Genomic DNA, 20,708 nt, shown 5'->3' with positions numbered 1-20,708 from the left:
TCCTCTTTATTAAAGTTGAAAACAGTCATGCTGTTTAATATTTTTGTGGAGTCCAAGATACTTTTTTCAGAATTCTTACATGAATAGAAATTTGAACTTATATATAAATCTTTAGTAAAATAAATCTTCCTTAAATCTTATTTAACATTGTCTTACTGTCAGTTTTGATCAAATTAATGTGACCTTCCTGAATACAAGTATTAATTTCCTTTAAAAATTTCAGATCCTAAAATTTTTAACAGCAGTATGCATAATGTACATAATTTTTTAAAAGTGCAGTAGCAAAAAAAAAAAAAAAAAAAAAAGGCCTGTATAGGGTCAGACAGGAGGTAGAACGGGCCAAACCTTAACTTTTTTGCAAGAAACCATTTAATTAACATTCACAAACTTCAAAGAAACCATAAAATGCTACAAAGTCCAGAATAACTGCCTTATAAATACAGAATTCAAGTTACAAATATTGTTGAAGAGAGAGTCGATCTGTTACGGAAGCAATTTCATTATCACCACAGGACCAAATGCACTCGCTCTACTTCTGCCAACTCATCCTGCGAGTCTTATTCGCTAGAAGTATTAGGCAAAATAGCCATCTCCACAGATGCATGACTGTATTGATATAGTGAAATGCATCACTGCTTTATTACAGAGAGCTGCCTGTGATTACCATGGTGATAAGAACCACCACCGCCTAGTGCGGAATTCTTGCTTTGTTGAGCAGGAGAGTTTGAGACTCGCTTTTGGAGTTCAACAAACAAGAGTGGAGATTGAGGCGGACAGAGTTTTAGAGAAGTGACGCTCAACTGGTTGTGCTTCAGGCAAGGATTTTACATTGGAGATTAGCTACTGACCCAACACAAGCAAAATTGTTTACTGTAAACTAAAAGTATTAACATGGCACAGACCTGTCTTTATAGTTTGAGTGTTTGGGTTTAAAATGTTTCTTGAATTTTGATGGTTTAATGCTCTTGGTTGGCGATAATTCACTGCACAAAACATACTGTGGTCGGCACAAACCATGTTTATTCTCACTGTAAGTGAACCCGTATTTTCTTCTACCTTGTGTAGATGAGTACACTGGCCTAATATGGATAGATGCTCTGGGGAACTAGGAGTGCCACTTAAAAATAAAAAAGCAAGCAATAATGTAATGTATTCACTTTTAAAATTGACAAATAAATTGACACAAGTCATTAATTTTCATGTTAAAAATAATAAAAGTAGTATAAATAAAATGGATCAATCATCTTAAATGCAACAATTAAACCGCATTTACAAAACCATATTCTGTGTCCCTCACGTCCAAGTTAAAGTGCATTTTTACATCCCTGGCAACATATACATAGAACTGAAAATGCTTGCTATGAATGATGTAATTTTGGTGCATTTCTATAACATATTCTTATTTTACATTTTTCTCGTTCTTAATGTTAGAAAATTGTATATTCAAGGAGTATCAGTGAAATATTGGATATCCCTGCAATGAGGTGTGACACACAATCACATCACTGCTGGTCCACTTCCTCAGTTGGGAGGCTTACTCCACTTAGAAACAATCAAGATTTTACTGGATCGAGTTTTTTTAAACAAACTAAAACTCATATTCTTACATTTAATCTTCATTTCCCCCTCTAAGCAACTAAAAAGCCTTGTCTTTTCAAGTACACTCCAATAAAGGAAAGCTTTTCTTCTCAACGAGCCAGTTGTGCTCTGATTCCAGACACACACACACACACTGTATTCGTGTTCAGTGGTGTGCTAACCCACGCCAGGCTAAATAATACAGATCACTTTCACAGAGACAGAGGGGCAAGAGGGTAAAGCTGAGGTAAGTGCAGCTCAAATTGGATCAGGCGAGTGTGTGTGTGTATGTGTGTGTGTGTGTGTGTGTGGTTGTGTAATTCCAATTCACTGCTGCTTTATATCACAGATACAAGAGGACAGCCAAAAGAAGGAAGGAGGGAAGGAAAGAAAAAGAGAGTGACAGAGGAAAGCTGATCGAGGTCACTAGTCTAGCAAATACACACATAAACAACACTGAGGAATGCATGCATCCTGCAAACACAAGACGTTTTAATGACAGCATGCAAAACACTGACATTAACACTCACTCTTGTATATAATGTACAGTTAAAGTCACAATGTGATTCAAACCTTAACAAACATAACAAACACTGAACATGTGAGTGGATATTGAAAAAATAAAAAATTGTTAAGAAAGGTCCAGGTATTATTTCACTCCAAAATACAGAAAAACAGATGTAAATATTATAATATTATTATTTTTGTGTGTGTATTTATGTATTGCGTGTTTATACATACATACACAAACATAATGATGGATAAATAAGTTATCATTGATATATACTGATATATACATTGATATATAATTAATCGAAACATGATTAATTAGATTAAAAATTGTAATCTACTGACAGCACTAATATTTATATCTACATATAAATAAACATATATATACATTTAAGATACATATATATACACACATATATATATATATATATATATATATATATATATATATATATATATATATATATATATATATATATATATATAGCCATATAAATATATATATAAAAACACACACATACATATAAATATATATATGTATATATATATATATATAAATTAATTAAGATATATATTAATCGCATCCAAAATAAAAGTTTTTGTTTACATTATATATGTGTATGTACTGTGTACATTTATTATGTACATATAAATACACATGCATATATATGTTTCAGAAAAATATGCTATGTTTATATATTAAATATATTTATTTATAAATTATATGAATATAAATATAGACATGTAAATACAAGTAAATGCTTTCAAAATATACTGCATGTTTGTGTATTTATATATACACATCATAAACACACACATTATGGAAACAAAAACCTATTTTGGATACGATTAATTGCGATTAATCGATTGACAACACTAATATGTATATGTTTTTAATATCTATATATATAGACTATTGCCTTTCTATCATCTCTAACCAGTCTGCCCATTCTCCTCTGACCTCTGACATCAACAAGGCATTTTCATCCACACAACAGCCGCTCACTGAATATTTTCTCTTTTTCGGACCATTCTCTATAAACCCTAGAGATGGTTGTAGCTGAAAATCCCAGTAGATCAGCAGTTTTTGAAATACTCAGACCAGCCCGTCTGGCACCAGCAACCATTCCACGTTCAAAGTCACTTAAATCCCCTTTCTTCCCCATTCTGATGCTCGGTTTGAACTTCAGCAAGTCGTCTTCACTACATCTAGATGCCTAAATGTATTGAGTTGCTGCCATGTGATTCGCTGATTAGCAATTTGTGTTACCAAGCAATTGAACAGATGTACCTAATAAAGTGGCTGGTGAGTGTATGTTTTAATATATACATGCATGTATGTGTATTTATATACACATAAATATATATACAGTACACACATATATTATGTAAACATAAACATTTGTTTTGGAGGCGATTAATCAATTGGACAGCCCTATTTTTGACATGCATTTTTTTTATTCTTTTTCAGGGTGAAATGCTACCAGGACATTTAATGAAAACCACCCATGTAAACGGCACTCTCATCACAAACACCAAATGCAGAGTACTTACGACAGAGAAATCCTGCTCATGAGTAACATAAGATGAGAGATGAGAGAAAAAAAGGTTTTCCTCTGATCTAATGTCTTAACATAAGTGCATGTGGTTTGATGAGAGAGGAGAAGAGCGAGAGACCAGTGTGAGACTCACTTCTCTAGGAGGGTCAGAGCTGTTTGAGGATTGACTCGTAGGTACTTGCAGGTGGGTCGACCGTAGTCAGCCAGATACGTGGACCAGTCCCACTGAGTGAAGAGATCCAGTAACTAAACACAAGACAGTGGCGGTGCAGGAAAGAAAAGACAAAGAGAGATCATTAAAGTTCATTAAACACAATCGCTGGCCCTTGTTAGATCAGGCCAGTTCACTTCTCCCAATGTTACATAAGTGAGCAGGGCCTCTTAAATGAGATTATAGAGGAGACACAGGGGAAAGCAACATGACAAAGCAGGGGATTAGAGGAGAATGGAGGGAGGTTAAAGAGAGAACAGCCATTTACACTCTTTCACCCTCTTTCTGACCCGGACCTGACCCGTTAATGGGCCAGTAATGACCCGTGTCTGACCCGGCCATCTACTGACCTTGCTGGAACCTGGCCAAAAATGCACCCCTCAGCACTGGCTCAATAAACAACAGAGCACATTCCTTCCTCCCAAACAAACCCACTCGCACAAACACACACATTTAGACGCAGATTCAGTGATAGGAATGCAAACAAACACAATCAAACATGTCATCAAACTTGCAAAAAGAAAAAGGGCAAATGACTATACAACAATCTCTGTATTCAATCGCAAATATGCACAAAGGACGCAGAAAAAAACATGTGCCTATGTGTGTATGAGGAAAATACATACATAACAGCAAGGCATAGCTGTATGTTAAATTCACTGCTATAATTGAGCAACAGCAGGTTTTTGTGTAGTCAAGCTACAGTCTTCAGCTGTCTTTCCAAGTATACAGTAAAAAAAATCCTAAAACACACAAAGCTGAGGACAATCAAAGTTTGATTAAATTTGATATATCCAAGATGAAGCCAAGCTAAAATTGCATTATCTAGGTCTGTTAAGTGAAATATCAGCAACATTCCGTGGGCTGCTAAACTGTGAAATTAGCTAAATTTTGCTAGCAAAAAGGTAAATTTTCAATAGTGTATCAATGAATGAAGTCACTTTTAAACCAAGGAGCTTGGTAGGGGGGGACAATAAACAATTTCTCAAGAACAATTTTTGAAGGGGGCACAAATAATACAGCTAAAATTGTACTTGTAAGGATATGTATACACACAAGAAAGCCTTACTACTATTATTGCAGCCAGGAGACCATGCCAAATTAGACCACTTCAAGCTGTTGTGGTCGTGCCCCGACAACGGTCGTGTCCATTGTGGACATTACTATCCTTCACAGTGTTGCCAAATCCGCGGTTTTCCCACGAAATTGGGCTAATTTAACACTGTTGCCACAGGTTGAAGCGACCCAAATAATGTGATATTTAGACCCTGGAATGCGAATTTTACCAGGCAACCCCCTCGAAACGCAGCTACTTTGGGCTAGTTTTGGGCTAGTTCTGAGTAGAAATTGTGCGGGTTTTGTGAAAACCTGGCAACCCTAAGCAGGTAACGTTATTATTGCTAACATAGCGACTCATCAAAAATACTGTACATTGGCATCATCTAAAGTGAATAAATTAGCCTTGACAGCCTTGGAGTTCCACAACTACTGACTCTGTTCTCTCTCACCGAACTCGTGTGTGTGTGTGTGTGTGTGTGTGTGTGTGTGTGTGTGTAGGTGATGTAAAAGAGGAAAGCAGGTATTTGGACCAAAGCACTGTGAGGCAAAGGAGGGGTGACTCAAAATGTTTCTAAACTTAAAATTCTTTTTTGCCCCATTTGCGTTGTTTTAGTACTTACACAATTATTTAAAGTATAAAACATTGTTATTTACAATACACAGCATGGTTTTTATTCATATTTTTAATGGGATTTCAACCTATAGTCACCTTTAGTCCGACTTCACACAAAAAAAATAAAAATACTTGTACAATATCAGACTAAAGCAATTATCAAGTCCATCTGAAATCAAACTTAACAACAGATTGAACCACCTGCTTTTCAAACCATGTGCACACACCCTGTGTGATGGCAGATAAGCACCTGCATAAGATAAGTGCTTTTTGGATTTGCATTCATATCTTGTTTGTTCCTTTCTTCTCTCTTCTTCCCGCTGGCATGGTCTGCACAGACCCACCAAAGGAGCAAGGCTGAGAAGAAGCGAGAGAGACAGAGTGAGAGAGAGAGAGACAGAGTGAGAGAGAGAGAGAGAGAAAGAAGACAGGTTTTGCTGCTGTCATTTGTAATCTGAATGCACTTGCATTCCACATAGCGCGAGCTAGTGTGTCAAACTCGTCCATGACCCGGGTTTCAACTTTCCGCTCTGCCTCTCCGCCCCGCCTTCACCTCCCAATGAACTTCCACTCGGTCTCTCTATTTGACCTCGGCTTGACCCCCGACAGTGTTATCGGCCCCTCTCTGAACAAACAGAGGGCCATGCTAGAGAGGAGCTGGGGCATGAGGGCGGGCGGGCGCTGGATTATCACTTCCTCTCATTCTTCTAAAAGAAAGAATGATGGAGAGAAAGGGAGGGAAGAAAGAAAACATGACGTTGCACATTGATGTGTTGCTCTCGGTTCCCTCTCAGCCTCAGCGTCACCCCTCGTCCACACTATCTCTCCCCGCTCTGGGCCATTTGGATAAGAGCTTATAACAGTCATTCCGACCGTCGTCGTACTTGTTTGTTTGGAACGCAGCAGGAATAGCTATTCTCGTTAATAGCCTGGGGGTGTTGGGAATTGACTGCCGTGTTATTCTTTTCTCCCCTTAGACTTGTTGCTCTTTCTGTCAGCGTTCTGGAAAAACAAGGTTTGATTTGCCACTTTACTGTTGCAATAAATCTAAAAATGCTCTGGTGGGGAGCTTGTTATGTAATGATCACCTATGCCCCAGTAACCTAGTAGCCACCTACAACGGCTTGTGAACAACCAGCCGATGAAGTACAATTATTCATCGCGACTTAATGAGGTCAATGTGAATGAGCTGCTATGTAAAAGAAGGAAAACTAAGATGATAGGATAACGTTCTTAACCACAAAGTAAATTAGTTTTGTGTTCTCTAGTCACTAAAGTTAATGTGTTTTGTTCTCTTTGTGCCATCACTGCCACTATCACTTCAACCACGCCTTCTCCTCTCACTCCGTTTCTCGTTAGTTCTCCTCTCACCTCTGGCTGCCCTCTGGCTCTCAGCGTTGTTTAGTGCATTCTAGAACTGGGCCGTCAGCCCCAAAGGCTCACGCAGGCCAAAGTCAGTTGAGCTTGAGCCTGAATAATGATAACATTGATAATAACCAGCACAGAAAAGAGAGATCAGCCTAGTAAAGAAAGCAATAACAATAACCCTCACCTCAAACAACCAGAAAAAGAGGCCAAAGTAAAACTTAGTGAAACGTATACGTGGCTGTCCTATATTTAGAAGGGCCTACTCCGTTATCTGGCAGAATAGCTTCAGGTTATGTCTTAATAAAAATGTCTTTTAAAAGTCTACTAAACATAGGATGAGTCACAATGGGCTGGTATGCGAGTTGTGAGTTGAACCGCAGCAAATGGGCTCAAGTGCACGGTCGTAAATGTGAACGACGAGCAAATCCGATACAGATACAGCAGCAGTAAACGTCTGCTGGGAGCAAATATGAGCATAAGAGATTCATAACATCTTCAAGTGCTCTGAGAGAAAGACGCCAGCAAAAAATAAATAAAACAACTGAAATCAAGAGGATAATCAAGGAAGACAGTAAGTATCTTTGTTGGCCTCTTCAAATGATCTGTAAACAGTTTTATCTGATGTACTCATCCAAAAATTTGAATTTTCCTAGTTTAAAGGCCTAGTTCACCAAAAACTAAAATCCTGTCATCAAATACTTACAGTCATGTTCTTCCCAACCCATAAGATTTTTGTTCATTTTTAATAAAACTTGAGCGTATTTGTCCCTGTATTGAAGTCAATTTCTCCAAAACTTTGATGATTATAAAACAAATATTTGATCAATGCATGTACAGAGAACAAATGGAAATGAAAGTAGAAATGGACGATCAACAGTACATGCTTGATGCAAACAAACCTAAGAAAATCCTAATTGGTTATCACGTCAAGCATGTTTGAGATTCTTTTTATCATATTTGATGTTCTCCATGTTTGTGCATTACTCATGTTTATTTGTGAATAGAAACATAAATCTGTTCCCTATATAAAGTAAACTTCATTTTTGGGTGAATTATCCCTTTCAAGTGTTCAATTATATGTCTCTGACACTCATCACTGATTCCCTGTCAAGTGTTTCAAAACCTAATTTTCTTCAAATCAACATTGCGTTGCAGCATTTTCAATAGGAGTAAAAAGAGATCCAAAAAAAGAGGTGCAAAACATTTTGACGTGCAAATTTGTTGTGTCTACGACTAATAAAAATGGTGGAAAAATCAAAGAGTGGGCTGAGAAACTTTATAGAATAAATAACAATTGTGATCCCCAATCATCCTTCTCCACCCGAGTCAATTAACAAGGGGGTTATGAACTCACAACTTTTAAGATCCCTAGTTAACATCCATGCATCCTGATCCTTATAACATCACCGCTTATGATCATTTCTAGAGGTTTTTTGTGGGAAATCTGAGGAAAGTCATGAAAAGAGTCTTATCTTAAAATTGACCTGTGCAGATACAAACAACATATAATGAACAGAGGTCTGAATCAAAAACGCTTCGCTCAGCTATCCATGGTTCTGGATCATGTGAATGCAGAGAAAGGAGCGGAATGAAAAAAGGGGGAAGGAGCAGCCCCTAAAGCTTCATTTAACATCAGTCAAAGTTCACCAGGAGGAAAATGATAAGCGGTATCTGGGTACTGAAAAAAAAGGAAAAGTGGATCCCTGTTTCTCAAGCCATATTTCAGTCTGCACAGTAGTAGCACACAGAGGTCAGAGGTTATCCTTAGAGGTTATCTTGGCTTAAACTCCATCTGCGCTAAAGCGTCCAGCAAAGCAGCAAGCATGAGACACTCAAAACACAAATCTCAGGCTATGCAAACATACACGCTCTTAACTGCTGGGAAAGGATACTCATGTCATTCATCAATGATTAACAATGTTGAACATGTGCTTTCTTTTCTGTCAAAAAACACTTTCAAATGACACAGTCCTAGAAGCAGCAGTGCTGGAGATAACAGCAACTGTCAATCAAAACAAGAGAAAGAGTAAAAGAAGATTAAGAGGTCGAGACAAAAAAACAAACAAAAATAAAGGGTTTCATAATGAAAAGATGACGATGTGGAGGAGGAAGAGAAAAATGATAGAGAGGGAAAGGAAAAGGAGGCAGCAAGGGAGAGCAGGAGAAGAATTGTTGTGCAGGATTCAGATGAGACAGGTCAAAGAGAGGGAATAAAAATAAAGGAGAAACATGGTCTGAACTTTACGAAAAGTTTCAACTCATTATCTCTAGTTAATATGGCTAAATAACTAACAAATAAAAAAAAACACATTTTAAAGCATTTAATAACCTAGGTTGATATTAACATTGTAATATACCAAATTGCAACAGATGTTTTCTACCGTTTGGTGACACGAGTGAATCGGATTATCGAAATGAAAAATAAAAATGAAGGATGAGACTGTGTTCTATGTCAATGCGAGCTTATAGTTAATAAGAAAGTGGTGAGGTTTAAACTGACTAAATGATTAGGTTGTCGTTTCACTGGAAGAGCTTTGATTAAAAATTACAAGGTCAAAAAAATGTGGGAAAAAAATAATGACTAATAAATGCTGTTGTAGTTAACTATGTCGAAGTTAATAAAAACAAATATCATTGTATTGTAAAGTGTTACTAAGATATTCAAGTAATAATCAAAACATAATCTTTCCACAATCTTAAAGACAAAGCTCACTCAAAAATGAAAATTCTGTTCTCATTTACTTATCCTCATGTCACTTTGACACAGATTTAACTGTCTTTCTTCTGTGAAATGCAAAATAAGATATTTTTAAAAATATCATATTGTTTTTTCTTTTCTTTACTTTTTTCTATCTGTACCATCTTGTTTTGACACCAGTGTTCTTCAGAAAATCATCTCTTGTGTTCTGCAGAAGCAAGCAAGTCATACAGGAACAACATGAAGGTGAGTGAATCATGGCTTGAGAAATGAGAACTTTCATGGATTAGCTATCCTTTAAGTGCTATAAACAAGAATTTTGCTCCATATTATCATGTCAAAACAGTGGCAGTGAATTATGTCTATAGGGTGTACCAAAAAGAGACTATACCCTGAACTGAACTCCAAAATGAGTAGGGCATAGAGATGCTCTCATTCAAATAGAATTCACCCTGCACTGAACTCTGAACAGAGTAAAAACTGAGTTTAAAAATGAACAATGACCACTTACCATTGGTCCACTCTGCTAGGATGCTGGTGGGGCTGTGCCACAACTGAGTGGCTCATATAATTACATTAGAGGAAGCAGAGACCTACATGATTAAGACCGGACAGAAGTCTCAAGAGGGCTTCAGAGAATTTCAGATGAGCAAAAGCTCAAGCCTAAAGTATTCTGACATCCGTAACTCGATTAAAGGGTACAAGCATCTAAATTAAAACAAATACACCGCAAAATACAAAGATTTCAAGTAAATAAGATTCCACCTTTTCAACTCAATGACAATACTATATTGATACAGAGTTATTACACTTACTGGGTGTGTATAGAACAAGTCACTTCAGCACACTGCTAATCTCTAACTGCAAAATGAACATTTGCTGAGAAAAATCTAAGCAGGTCCAAAACGCATGAAGGAGGTTGGGGTCAGTGGGTGGTCAAGATGGCGATGGTTGCAGTGGCCGATACACTCTAAGCTGAACCCCATTCGGGTCATTGTTCTGTTATCAGTCCTTTTCGCTCTGTTAGCAAGCCACATCTGGGACAAGTGAAAACAGCCCTCTTCCTGAGTCTGGGGAAGACTTGGCCTCAAACTTACCTTCCTGTCCTCTTCAGACAAGGAAGAGTTATCTCGGGGGTTATGGTGTGGTGAAGCGGTCACAGAGACCTGAGGAAAGTGGCTAAATCCCACAGAATGCAAAATGGTCTCATTTCTGAAACATTTAAAGATTTCAAATAGCTGCGTAAGTGAACCTTAAAAAAAACCTGATTCACTGAAATCTTAGTAAAATCGGATGACAAACTATGACAGAAGTATTACAAAAAGTTATCCAAAAAAATGTCCAATATTAAACTAAAAATAATAAACGTAGAACTATAAATAAATAAATATATAAAGCATTTTTTATATATTACTTTAATTAAAAGGTGCTACACAGACTTTGGATCACAGAACGGTTGATTTGGCACGTTCCTCTGTATACTCTCTGTGACCTTCTAGTTGACTTGTTTTGACATTTATTTTAATAGAGTTACAGACTGTAATTCATGGACATTTGACAGAGTTTACGTTAGCCTAGGGGAAGAGGTGGCCTCACTTTCAACTTCCTGTCCATTCAGAAAAGAGAGTTATTGCCAGGTCAAAATGACAACAAAACAGTCACAAGCCCTTTCGGTTGAATGCAGGACAGATCATCTAAGAATTAGTGTTAATAAATGAATGCACAACATCTATGGATGAACAGTAATGTCTCGCAGATGGAAGATGAGCTCATTCTCACTGTCCATTTTTTCCATACAACCCTTTTAAAGGTGTTGCTGGTAGTAATTAATAACCGTTAGACTGAAAAACTTGGCACTGGCCTGGGGAAGACATGACCTCCCTTTTACCTTCCTGTGGATTCCGACAAGGTAAAAGTTATTGCTGGAGCAGCAGTGTGACAGAACAGTCAGAGCTAAGAGCTGGTAGCAAGAATCTAAAACAGTCTGCAATGTGCAAGAAGAGCTGAGAGGAACACAGAACAAAGAAAAAAAGAATGAGGTTAAAATATTTACAACAGAGGTTTTAACATTCTTAAATACATGCAGCCAAAATTATGTTCCATGCATGATCTACATACAGTATGTAACCTTATGTACTCAACACTGACATATACTTATTCTGAAGTAAATATATAAAAAAGAATTATGAAGATGTACACGATAGATTTGAGTCTTCACATTACAGGAAAATTCAAATAATTGAGGACTGATTGAGGATTGATCATAACTAAGTGATGGTAAAGATTTTTCAAAAGGTTGAATACAAAAGAAAATGAGTATTTTAAATAAATGCTTTTTTTTAACCATTCATGGAAAAATGCATTATGGTTTTCATGAAAAAGTATTGAGCAGCACAACTGTTTTTAACTTTGACAATAATAAGAAATGTTCCTTGAGCAACAAATCTGTATTTGGTTTTACGATTTTCACTTAGATTTGATCAAATGAATGCAGACTTGGTGAGCACAGGAGACTTTTAAATATATCACAGATCCCAAACATAAACAGTAATGTACATGTATACACACAGACAGAGACATACTCATACAAATAGTAGTTTAGTTTTAATATATATATATATATATATATATATATATATATATATATATATATATATATATATATATATATATATATATATATATAAAATAACGTGTCATAACATGTTAAACAATTTCTGTAAAAAATAAAATAAAACAATAACTGCTTTTAAAGGTCTCTCTTCAAAGGTTTTGTAAGCTAGTGCAGAAAAAGCACTGGGAGAAAACATGGGATTTTTACTTTCATAACTTGACTAACGTGCTCTATTCCAAAATGTGCTAAAACAGGATGAAATGCTGTGGAATATTCAAATATGAAAAGGAAATTCAAAACCGCTTTATTACGAGCATGAAACACATTGTCTTCTGTTGAGGCGTTTCCAGAAATCACATTGGTGTCAAGGGTGTCTCATCGTTCACGTTTATAAGAAAAGAGCCTTTTTAAGGCTTACAGGAAATGGACGAATCAAAACGACTCTTACAGCTGCTGTAAGAAAATGAAGATGGAATGTGGATCTGCGTGTGTTTGTGTGTGTGGTGTGGTGACAGACAATAAACCAGCATTACAGAACTCCTACCCCTTTCACAGGGCATGAATAACGATATAATCTGATCAAAGGCTTTTTTGGTGATGGCGTGGTGCTGTCTCTATAGACATGAACTCTGATAGACCTCATGATCAAGGTCACCAAGGGGCTACAGACTAAATACTGCTTACTCATGATCACCATAGCATGAAGACAAACAGATAAACAGCTGCCAAAGAAAGGGAAAGAGAGAGTGAGAGAGAGAGAGAAAAACAAAACAAAATGAAACTAAGGGTCAGGTTTGTGCTTGTTATCCCCATGGAATTCACCAAATCCTATTTAACGTACTTAATGGCAAACAAATTGGCATTTGTAAATGGCCTACAACACATTACGTTTTCCAGTAAGAAGGTGATGAGGGTTGAGATGGAGGTTATTAAAGAGGCAAGACCGGTAAAACAACCTCTCCATCGAGCCTTTAAGTACAAATTCACAGAGGAAGGAGGAGAATGAGAAAATAAGGAAAATAAGGAAAGAAGAGAAAAAAGGAGAGAAGGGGAAAATAATACAAGCCTCTCTTTTTAGTACACCAGTGCTCTCCTGTGAGGGCATTGCCCCTGGCACGGGACTGATCTGAATGGAAGGTGAAGTAGTACAGGGTGAGGGGCTCAGATTTTAGATCACTCCTGACTCCCTGACTGGACCAAAGCCAAGGTTACCCGAGGGTCAGCTCGCCCCTTCTCTCTCTCTCTCTCTCTTTCTCTCTCTCTCCCGCTTTCCAGCATGTACTGTATAACATGCATAACACAAACAGACTTACTGCTTTACCATACAAACCCCCCTTGGCCTGCCAATACTAACTGAGCCTGTGAGAGATGGAGAGGGAGAAAGAGCGAGACAGATAGCACATCAGGCTTTTCGTTGGCTCCGAGGGAATGCGAGCAGGGTCGGCCGGAGGCCACTCGACTGGCCCACCCCCTACTCACTTACTCTCTCTCCCTTGGATGCAAAGACAGGCGGAAGGCTGGAGAAAGTGATTATACCTGGTCTGGTTCTGGCTGTTAACTAGAGGAAGGTCAGCCAACGTGCGCCAGGGCCAGGATGAGTTCACTGTCCTAAACGTCACATTCATGCATCTTCCCACTCGCTCCCAAGTTCTCTTTCCTCATCACATAGGCTGCATTTACACTGCAGGTCTTGATGCCCAAATCTGATTTTCTGACTATATCCGATTTTTTTAGACGACCCGCTTACATCATCTTTTAAAAGTGACCCGTATCCGATTTTTGCATTTACACTATACACTCCTGAAACTACCAAACGTAGACGTTCTGACTCGGAAAAGGAAGTAAAACAGCACGAAATAAAATGGACGCAGATGCAAATTAAATTATACAGTGTTTTGCTTTCCATAATATATTGAAAAGTCAACAAAAAAAAAATCAGCAAAACATTGGTCTCGTACGGCGGAGAAAAAAAGCGCTTAAACCGTGCCTCCCCATATCTCGTGAAATGTCTTCAAACTTATTTATTTCTGTAACAACCCTGCATTTTTGCCTGCACTGTCTCTTCGCCCCAAAGACTTAAAAGACATGAAACCTCCGCATTGCTCCACCGTGTGTATCCTTCGTCCTCTATCACGCCTATAATAAGTCATGTGATCTCAGTTGGTGGCGTCCACCTGAGTTGACGTCACTTTTTTAATGACGTACGATTCGCATTTACTGGGGAATATCCGATTTGTCTGCTTACATGGCACACGCAAATGCACGTATCCGATTCATATCCGATTTATTACCACATATGAATGAGGCCTGAATCCGATCTGAGAAAAATCAGAATCCATGCGGTTTTTTCCTGCTTACACGTTCACCGGTCATATCCGATCTGTGCCACACAAAACTAAAAAATCCTAATTGTATCACACTAACCATTCATTTAAAACTTGACCATAAAGTTGTCAGCTATTTGCTCTAAATAATACAATGAGTGAAGTTTGCAGTTAGCATGCATAAACACAGCTATTTGTCCACATTAAAAAGATGAATATGCACAACAATGTTGCTATGTGCATGAAAACACTGTTAAAAAAAGGAAGACTGCAAATGCATCTAAGAAAAGAAAAAGAAACAACATTGCTTTCAAAAGGCTAAGAAAGATGTTCTGTAGATCAGATATGTAGAAGTGATCCATCATGAGAAGTTGTTTTTTGAGACGTTCCAAATAAGTTGCAATCCATCTATCAGAAAACAAAACCACTGAATAGCTGCAGGGTATATTTATAAATATAAATTTCATAACAGTATGTATCAGTAATAATCAATAAAAAGGAATGATAATCATCAATAAAAACAAACATTTACTTAAATGTCATATGTCATATGTCATAACTAAACCCTGGTATGGCGTTTGTTCTCCATTTAGTGTCTCCTTTACAGCCAGATGTTCTGCACATAGGAACATTGAGCACAGGAACATACAATCCATGCAAATGGAATAAAACAGGGCTCCTAGTGTGTAAGTTACCAGAACCAAGGGTCAGAACTTAGGGAAAACCACAGATATGTGGGTCCCATGAATGACCCCTATATCCACACCCAGCCACACTCTCACAAAAACATTATATTCTACACATATGAAAAACGGTGGAGCTCCAGTCCAGCTGCTGGACAACGGGATAGTTTTGATCTGGAATATTTTTCATGTATTTTTAGAAGCAGTGTAATTTAAGGAGATCATTTACTCACTCTCATGCTGTTCCAAACTAGTATGACTTTCTATGGAACACAACAGAAGATATTTTATAGGGGTCATGAACTGAGAAATCAAAGTTCCCTTGATCATTTGACATATAAGAGGTCATTGTACTAAAAAAACATCCAATAGTTTCAGAATCAAAACTTTAAAGCCAATCTGCCAAAATGACAGCTTGTTAAATGTAGCACTCTAAGATATAATAGAAGAAAGAAGAAGAAAATCATGTCTGCTTCTACATTACTGCCTGTTTAGCACTGCCCACCAATTCCCACAAGTAGAAAGTAAATAAAGAGAGAGGCAAACGCAGGTCTACGCAGAGACCAAGCAGCTCCGAAGACAAGACGACACTGCAATGCCAAATTGTGGGAAAACGCAGTCTTTGCCTTCATTCTGATCCAAACATCAGGAGAGAGTGGATGAACTTTACTTTTAATGAGGTTCCAGACCACCTCAGTAAGAACTTTGTCTTTTGTTCTCTTAATTTTGCCAGGGATTTGTGCAAAACAAGGCACAATTTGACACAGGACTTTTCAGAAAGATTGAAACTAAAAGACAATGCTGTGCCGACATTACTGACAACACTGTCTGATTGTATCTGACGGTAATATTGCACCACACAGGTGTGCTTAACTGTTTTTATTACATAGTTACCTCCGAGTCTACAATCCGCCATGCCTATTCAGTGGGTTCTGATGGAGGGGGTCAAAACAAGACAGAAAATAGCCTATTACTTCTAAATTATGATTTGGTCACCTTTAAAAAAAAATAAAACTTCAACTGTTTTTGTCCTTACAATGAAAGTCAATGGGGAAACTATTCCAGACGACTGATATTTTTAAGTCATTGTTCACTCCTAGACCAAATAAAAGCATTGATCAACACAACCACACTATCCAATACATCAACACACATCTCAAATGTCAACTAATGTCAAATCTTATTGGTTAACACGTCAAGTGGCCAATCATATTAAAGTTTGTGTTGCCATATTTAATGTAGAATGAATATACATGTTGACCAATGTTTTGTTTTGATTTGATTTGACAGTAAAGAGGCTTAAATTTTGTTCATCGTACAAAGTGATCTTGTCACTTCAGATATACCAGTTAGTTGTATGGTTTAATTTCACGTTACTTTAATGTATTTTTGGACCTTGAAGAGTCTGAATCCTGTTGACTTTCATAACATGCTGAAACTCTCTACAAAATACCTCCTGTGTTCCGCAGAAGACAGACAGTAATACAGGTTAGGATCAAAACGAGGGGGACCTTGATCTTTCACATCATCCATTGCGTTTTTATATACGAGAGAGAAATACAAAAAAATAAAAAAATAAAAGAGAGAGTAAGAGAAGCAGGAATCGGTTGACAGTTTGTGTTCATGCTGGAGTGAGAAAGAAGATGCATGTCGGTGCCATCCTCATAGGGCTGAATGGGACCCTGCCGCAAAGAGAGATGTCAACCCCCTGCTCAGAGAATATCTGCTCCCTCACTGACTCCATACAAGTAGGGCAGCTCATCCGTCTGACCCCTGGAGACCTGTGACAGCGCCTCAAACAGGCCTTTCACTGACACACACCAGCCCGCCATTGAGAAGGAGCAGGGGGGATGGATTTAAGCATGACACACTCACTGGGCATTGAGAGGAAGCAAATGGGGGACGATTAAACTGTGACACCTGTCACTGGCTTGTTTAGGTCGACTATGGAGAAATGGTCTGAGGAGAGCGCTGCCTGTGATGTTTCCTTTTCTTTCTCCTTCCTACATTTCCACTCCTTCTCATTCGTTTTTACTTATTTTTCATAAGCAAAGACAGGAGAGCTGGTTTGCTTGTACAATCGAAGTTCTGTGGTAGTCTTCATTCTTTCAAACTTTCTATCTCTCCCTGAAGGAGCCACACAAAGAGCTGATCTGTGGGAGGCTGTAGCTGAACGGGGTGAGGAGTAGAGCACAGTCCATATGGTTTCATCCTCAATCTCTCTTTCCTGCGCACCTTCACTGCCTTCTGTCTGACCTCAGCTACTGAACCAGGCAGGTTAGGGTTCAGGGAGACTGCAGTTGACCGAGAGGCTCCATTAAAAACACAAACACACACTCAGGCTCTGATTCATCCTACTGACATCACTTGAAGGGAATGTGGGACAGAGGTGGTCTTAAAATCTCCCACCGCTCCCAAAGGTTCCATGGTTCATACAATCATTGAACTGTCAGTGGATGACAAGAAATTGACTGGAAATCTTATTAACTGTGAAACATGATTTTTTTTTTTATCTTAATTTGGGCCTTCCTTTTGTAGTGGCAAGAGGACAGGGATTTGGATTTGCACCATCTACATGAGCACCATAGCCTTATGTGTTTGATCAAAATAATGTTTCAGAGCTCACAATATAAGGAACATTTAAAGGGACAGTCCACCAGGAAAAATTCACCATAATGTTGCTCTGAACCTGTATGACTTCTGTGGAACACAAAAGATAATATTTAAAAATGCCTCTATATAATAAAAGTCAGTGGGGTTCAATATTGGTTTGAATTCTTCATCTTTAACTACATAAACACAAAAACAACACTAATGACTGCATTGATGTGCGTATAAGGGAAGGTGGCATAACAGTTGCAATCACGTGGACAGCAGATTGACACTTGATTCCCTCCCCCATAGACACAAGTTTAACAGGGAAATACCAAACATCAATTTTGGAAACAGCTGGAAATCCCACATCTAGCTAGATTCCAGTTTCATTTTCCAAAGCAACATTTATTTTCACCATATGCTCATTCATCTCTTAACCAGTATTTCTACTTCTTCAGTAATGATCACATTACGCCCTGACATTAATCAGTGTTTAGTGGTAGTTTGCTTTCATTTTGACTTTTCAAGCTGCAGGGTCATAACCTTTCGCTTTTACTTAAAAACTGTTAGTTGAAAATCATCTCATGTATAGATCCATTTTTCCCCAAAGCCTGCATGTTGGTACATGCTGAGCAGCAACTTCCCGAAACTAAACGACACATTGACACTGTAAATATAAATGTTCCTTGAATGGGACACTCCCGTTAATCATTTCTCTGAACCTGCTCTGAACTTCCTCCAATAGCACAAACAATATGAAGATAAATTATAGTGTCACAAATCACAAATCAGAATATATATATATACATATATGAATGAGATTACAAAAACGAATATTACAACTACTACAGGAAACATACACTACCATTCCAAAAAATGTAAAAAAGAAATTAACGCTTTTATTGAGCAAGTTTGTATTAAATTGATCAAAAGTTACAGTACAGACTTTCACATTGTTACAACTGATTTCTATTTCAAATAAAAGCAGTTTTTAAACTTTCTATTCATTAAAGAATTCTGAAGAAATGTATCAGTTTCAACAATATATTAAATGATTGACAGTGCAGTTTAAACAGTTACAGAATGGACATAACTAAGCAAAAGAGCATCCGTTAAAGAAGCAGCTATGACGAAGTAGTATGCCCCAAAGCTTGCATACTATTCTTCTACATACTCAAAAGCATTTACTTTTTCTTCATAAAAAGAGTATATACTTTTAGGGCATTGTATATGTAGGCAAATTGGGACGCAGCAGCAGATTTACTCTGTCAGCAGGTGGCGTTTATGGTATAGTAATACAGTGTTTCCTTGGTTACTGCTGAAACACAGCAGTGCTGCGCATATTAACACTAATTTAAATGCATCATACGGAGACAAAATGAAAAGAAAACACCACTTCTTAAAACAGACAGTTCCGTTCCCTCAAAATTTTTTTATAAAAAATTCAATGTTTGGATTTTCTTCCCATAGTTTGCGCATCATAAACAGTGATCTTGTTCTGTCTGCAACAGTATTTTTCTCCTTGTTGTGTCCATCCGTCGTTGTTACACCATGTCTACACCGGACGCAACAGTTGTTGCGCCACAGCTAAAGTCTGTCTACACTGGACGCGACAAAGCGACCGTTGAAAATCATTTGAAATTTGTGTCAGTACCATAGACTGTATAAAAACATGGACGTAGTGGCCGTGACGTCACCCATAGATTTCCGAAGTGTGTTTTTGAAGCCTAAAGTAGGCGAAGCCGGCTGTCGCCATCTTGGCAGCTCGTCACCGCACGTCACTCCTGGATAATCGAAAATGGGCAGAAAAGCTGGAACTGGTTGCTGAAGCCACGCCCACCTAGCTCGACGGCAGTCTCAATGGCGGCAATCCATCTGTTGCTCAAGTGGCCACGCCCTTAATTATGCAGAACTTTAAGGCTTAATATAATTTAAACGGATAAGTTATAAAAAAAATTCACCCCCCTCACAGTTGTCATGAAGGTGTGACGAGTGGGTATAGACCAAAATAATTTTTTGAACCAGGCTGTAAACATGGGGATTTTAACATGGGGAGTCTATGGGATTGACTCCCTTTTGCAGCCAGCCTCTAGCCGCCAGTTGACGAATTACAGTTTAAGTTATGTCCTTGTTGGCTTCACGAGAGAGAGCAAGAGGTTGCCGCTTGGTCAATAAGTCATAAATGGAACGCAGCAGCAGTTTTCTGTCAGGGATTTGACGTTTCGAGTCGCGCCGCATCCAGTGTAGACTAGGGGTTGAATGACTTCTGATTTTTTAAAGTCGACTTTTATGTAGTCACTGACGACGTCATTATTGAACATAAGCCTGGAGCTGTAAAAAAAACACCTTGTGCACAGCTATGGCATATGACCATAGACACAGCACCTCACACATATCAATTCCTCCTACAACATCTCATTATAGATTCTTACCATTCCACCTTAAGTGGACTGATAATATTTCTCACAGATTTCTGCTCGTTCTAAATCAGATAACATTACAGATAAATTAGCACAGTAAAGAATACATTCATATGAACGCATTAGGGAGAGCTACTGCATGTGTGAATTAATTCTACCTGGCAGCGTCTCTCTATACCAGTAGTGAAGCTGTGGGATTTAGTTATTAAGAAATAAATTATAGAACTTTTCAGTTTCTAAGCTATTTTATTGAGAAATCAAAGAAAAGTGTTGAAAATACATTTCCGCACTGAATGATTCTGTGTGAGCGAGATCAACGCGTGATGTACGAGCTACTGTCTGTAGCCTATGTGTGTGCGTTAACAGTGCTGCAGAGCATGAGATTAGAATGGCAATTAACTTCCCCGTATAATAAGCGGTTTAAAACGTGCATTCTCCCATTCAATTTCAAGCATCCAGTAATATAATCACACATT

At 38.0% G+C, this 20,708-nt stretch overlaps 1 protein-coding gene across 5 annotated transcripts in view; it reads right to left on the bottom strand.

Moving 5' to 3' along the window:
* exoc6b (exocyst complex component 6B) overlaps window positions 1-20,708 on the bottom strand; it is a 98,215-nt gene that overhangs the window by 2,722 nt on the left and 74,785 nt on the right. For 2 of the 5 annotated variants that reach the window (XM_042727427.1, XM_042727430.1), the window contains 2 exons: window positions 3,781-3,893; window positions 3,643-3,654 (listed from right to left, as the gene is read on the bottom strand). The exons of 1 other annotated variant lie outside the window; for it this stretch is intronic. In XM_042727427.1, coding sequence (XP_042583361.1) covers window positions 3,643-3,654; window positions 3,781-3,893 — 125 coding nt within the window. The remainder of the gene's footprint in view (window positions 1-3,642; window positions 3,655-3,780; window positions 3,894-20,708) is intronic. 2 more of the 5 variants (XM_042727429.1, XM_042727431.1) reach the window with 1 other exon arrangement.

This window comes from Cyprinus carpio, chromosome B7 (genome assembly GCF_018340385.1).
Source record: "Cyprinus carpio isolate SPL01 chromosome B7, ASM1834038v1, whole genome shotgun sequence".
Taxonomy (NCBI): Eukaryota; Metazoa; Chordata; class Actinopteri; order Cypriniformes; family Cyprinidae; genus Cyprinus; species Cyprinus carpio.
This window is presented reverse-complemented; position numbering and strand designations above follow the sequence as displayed.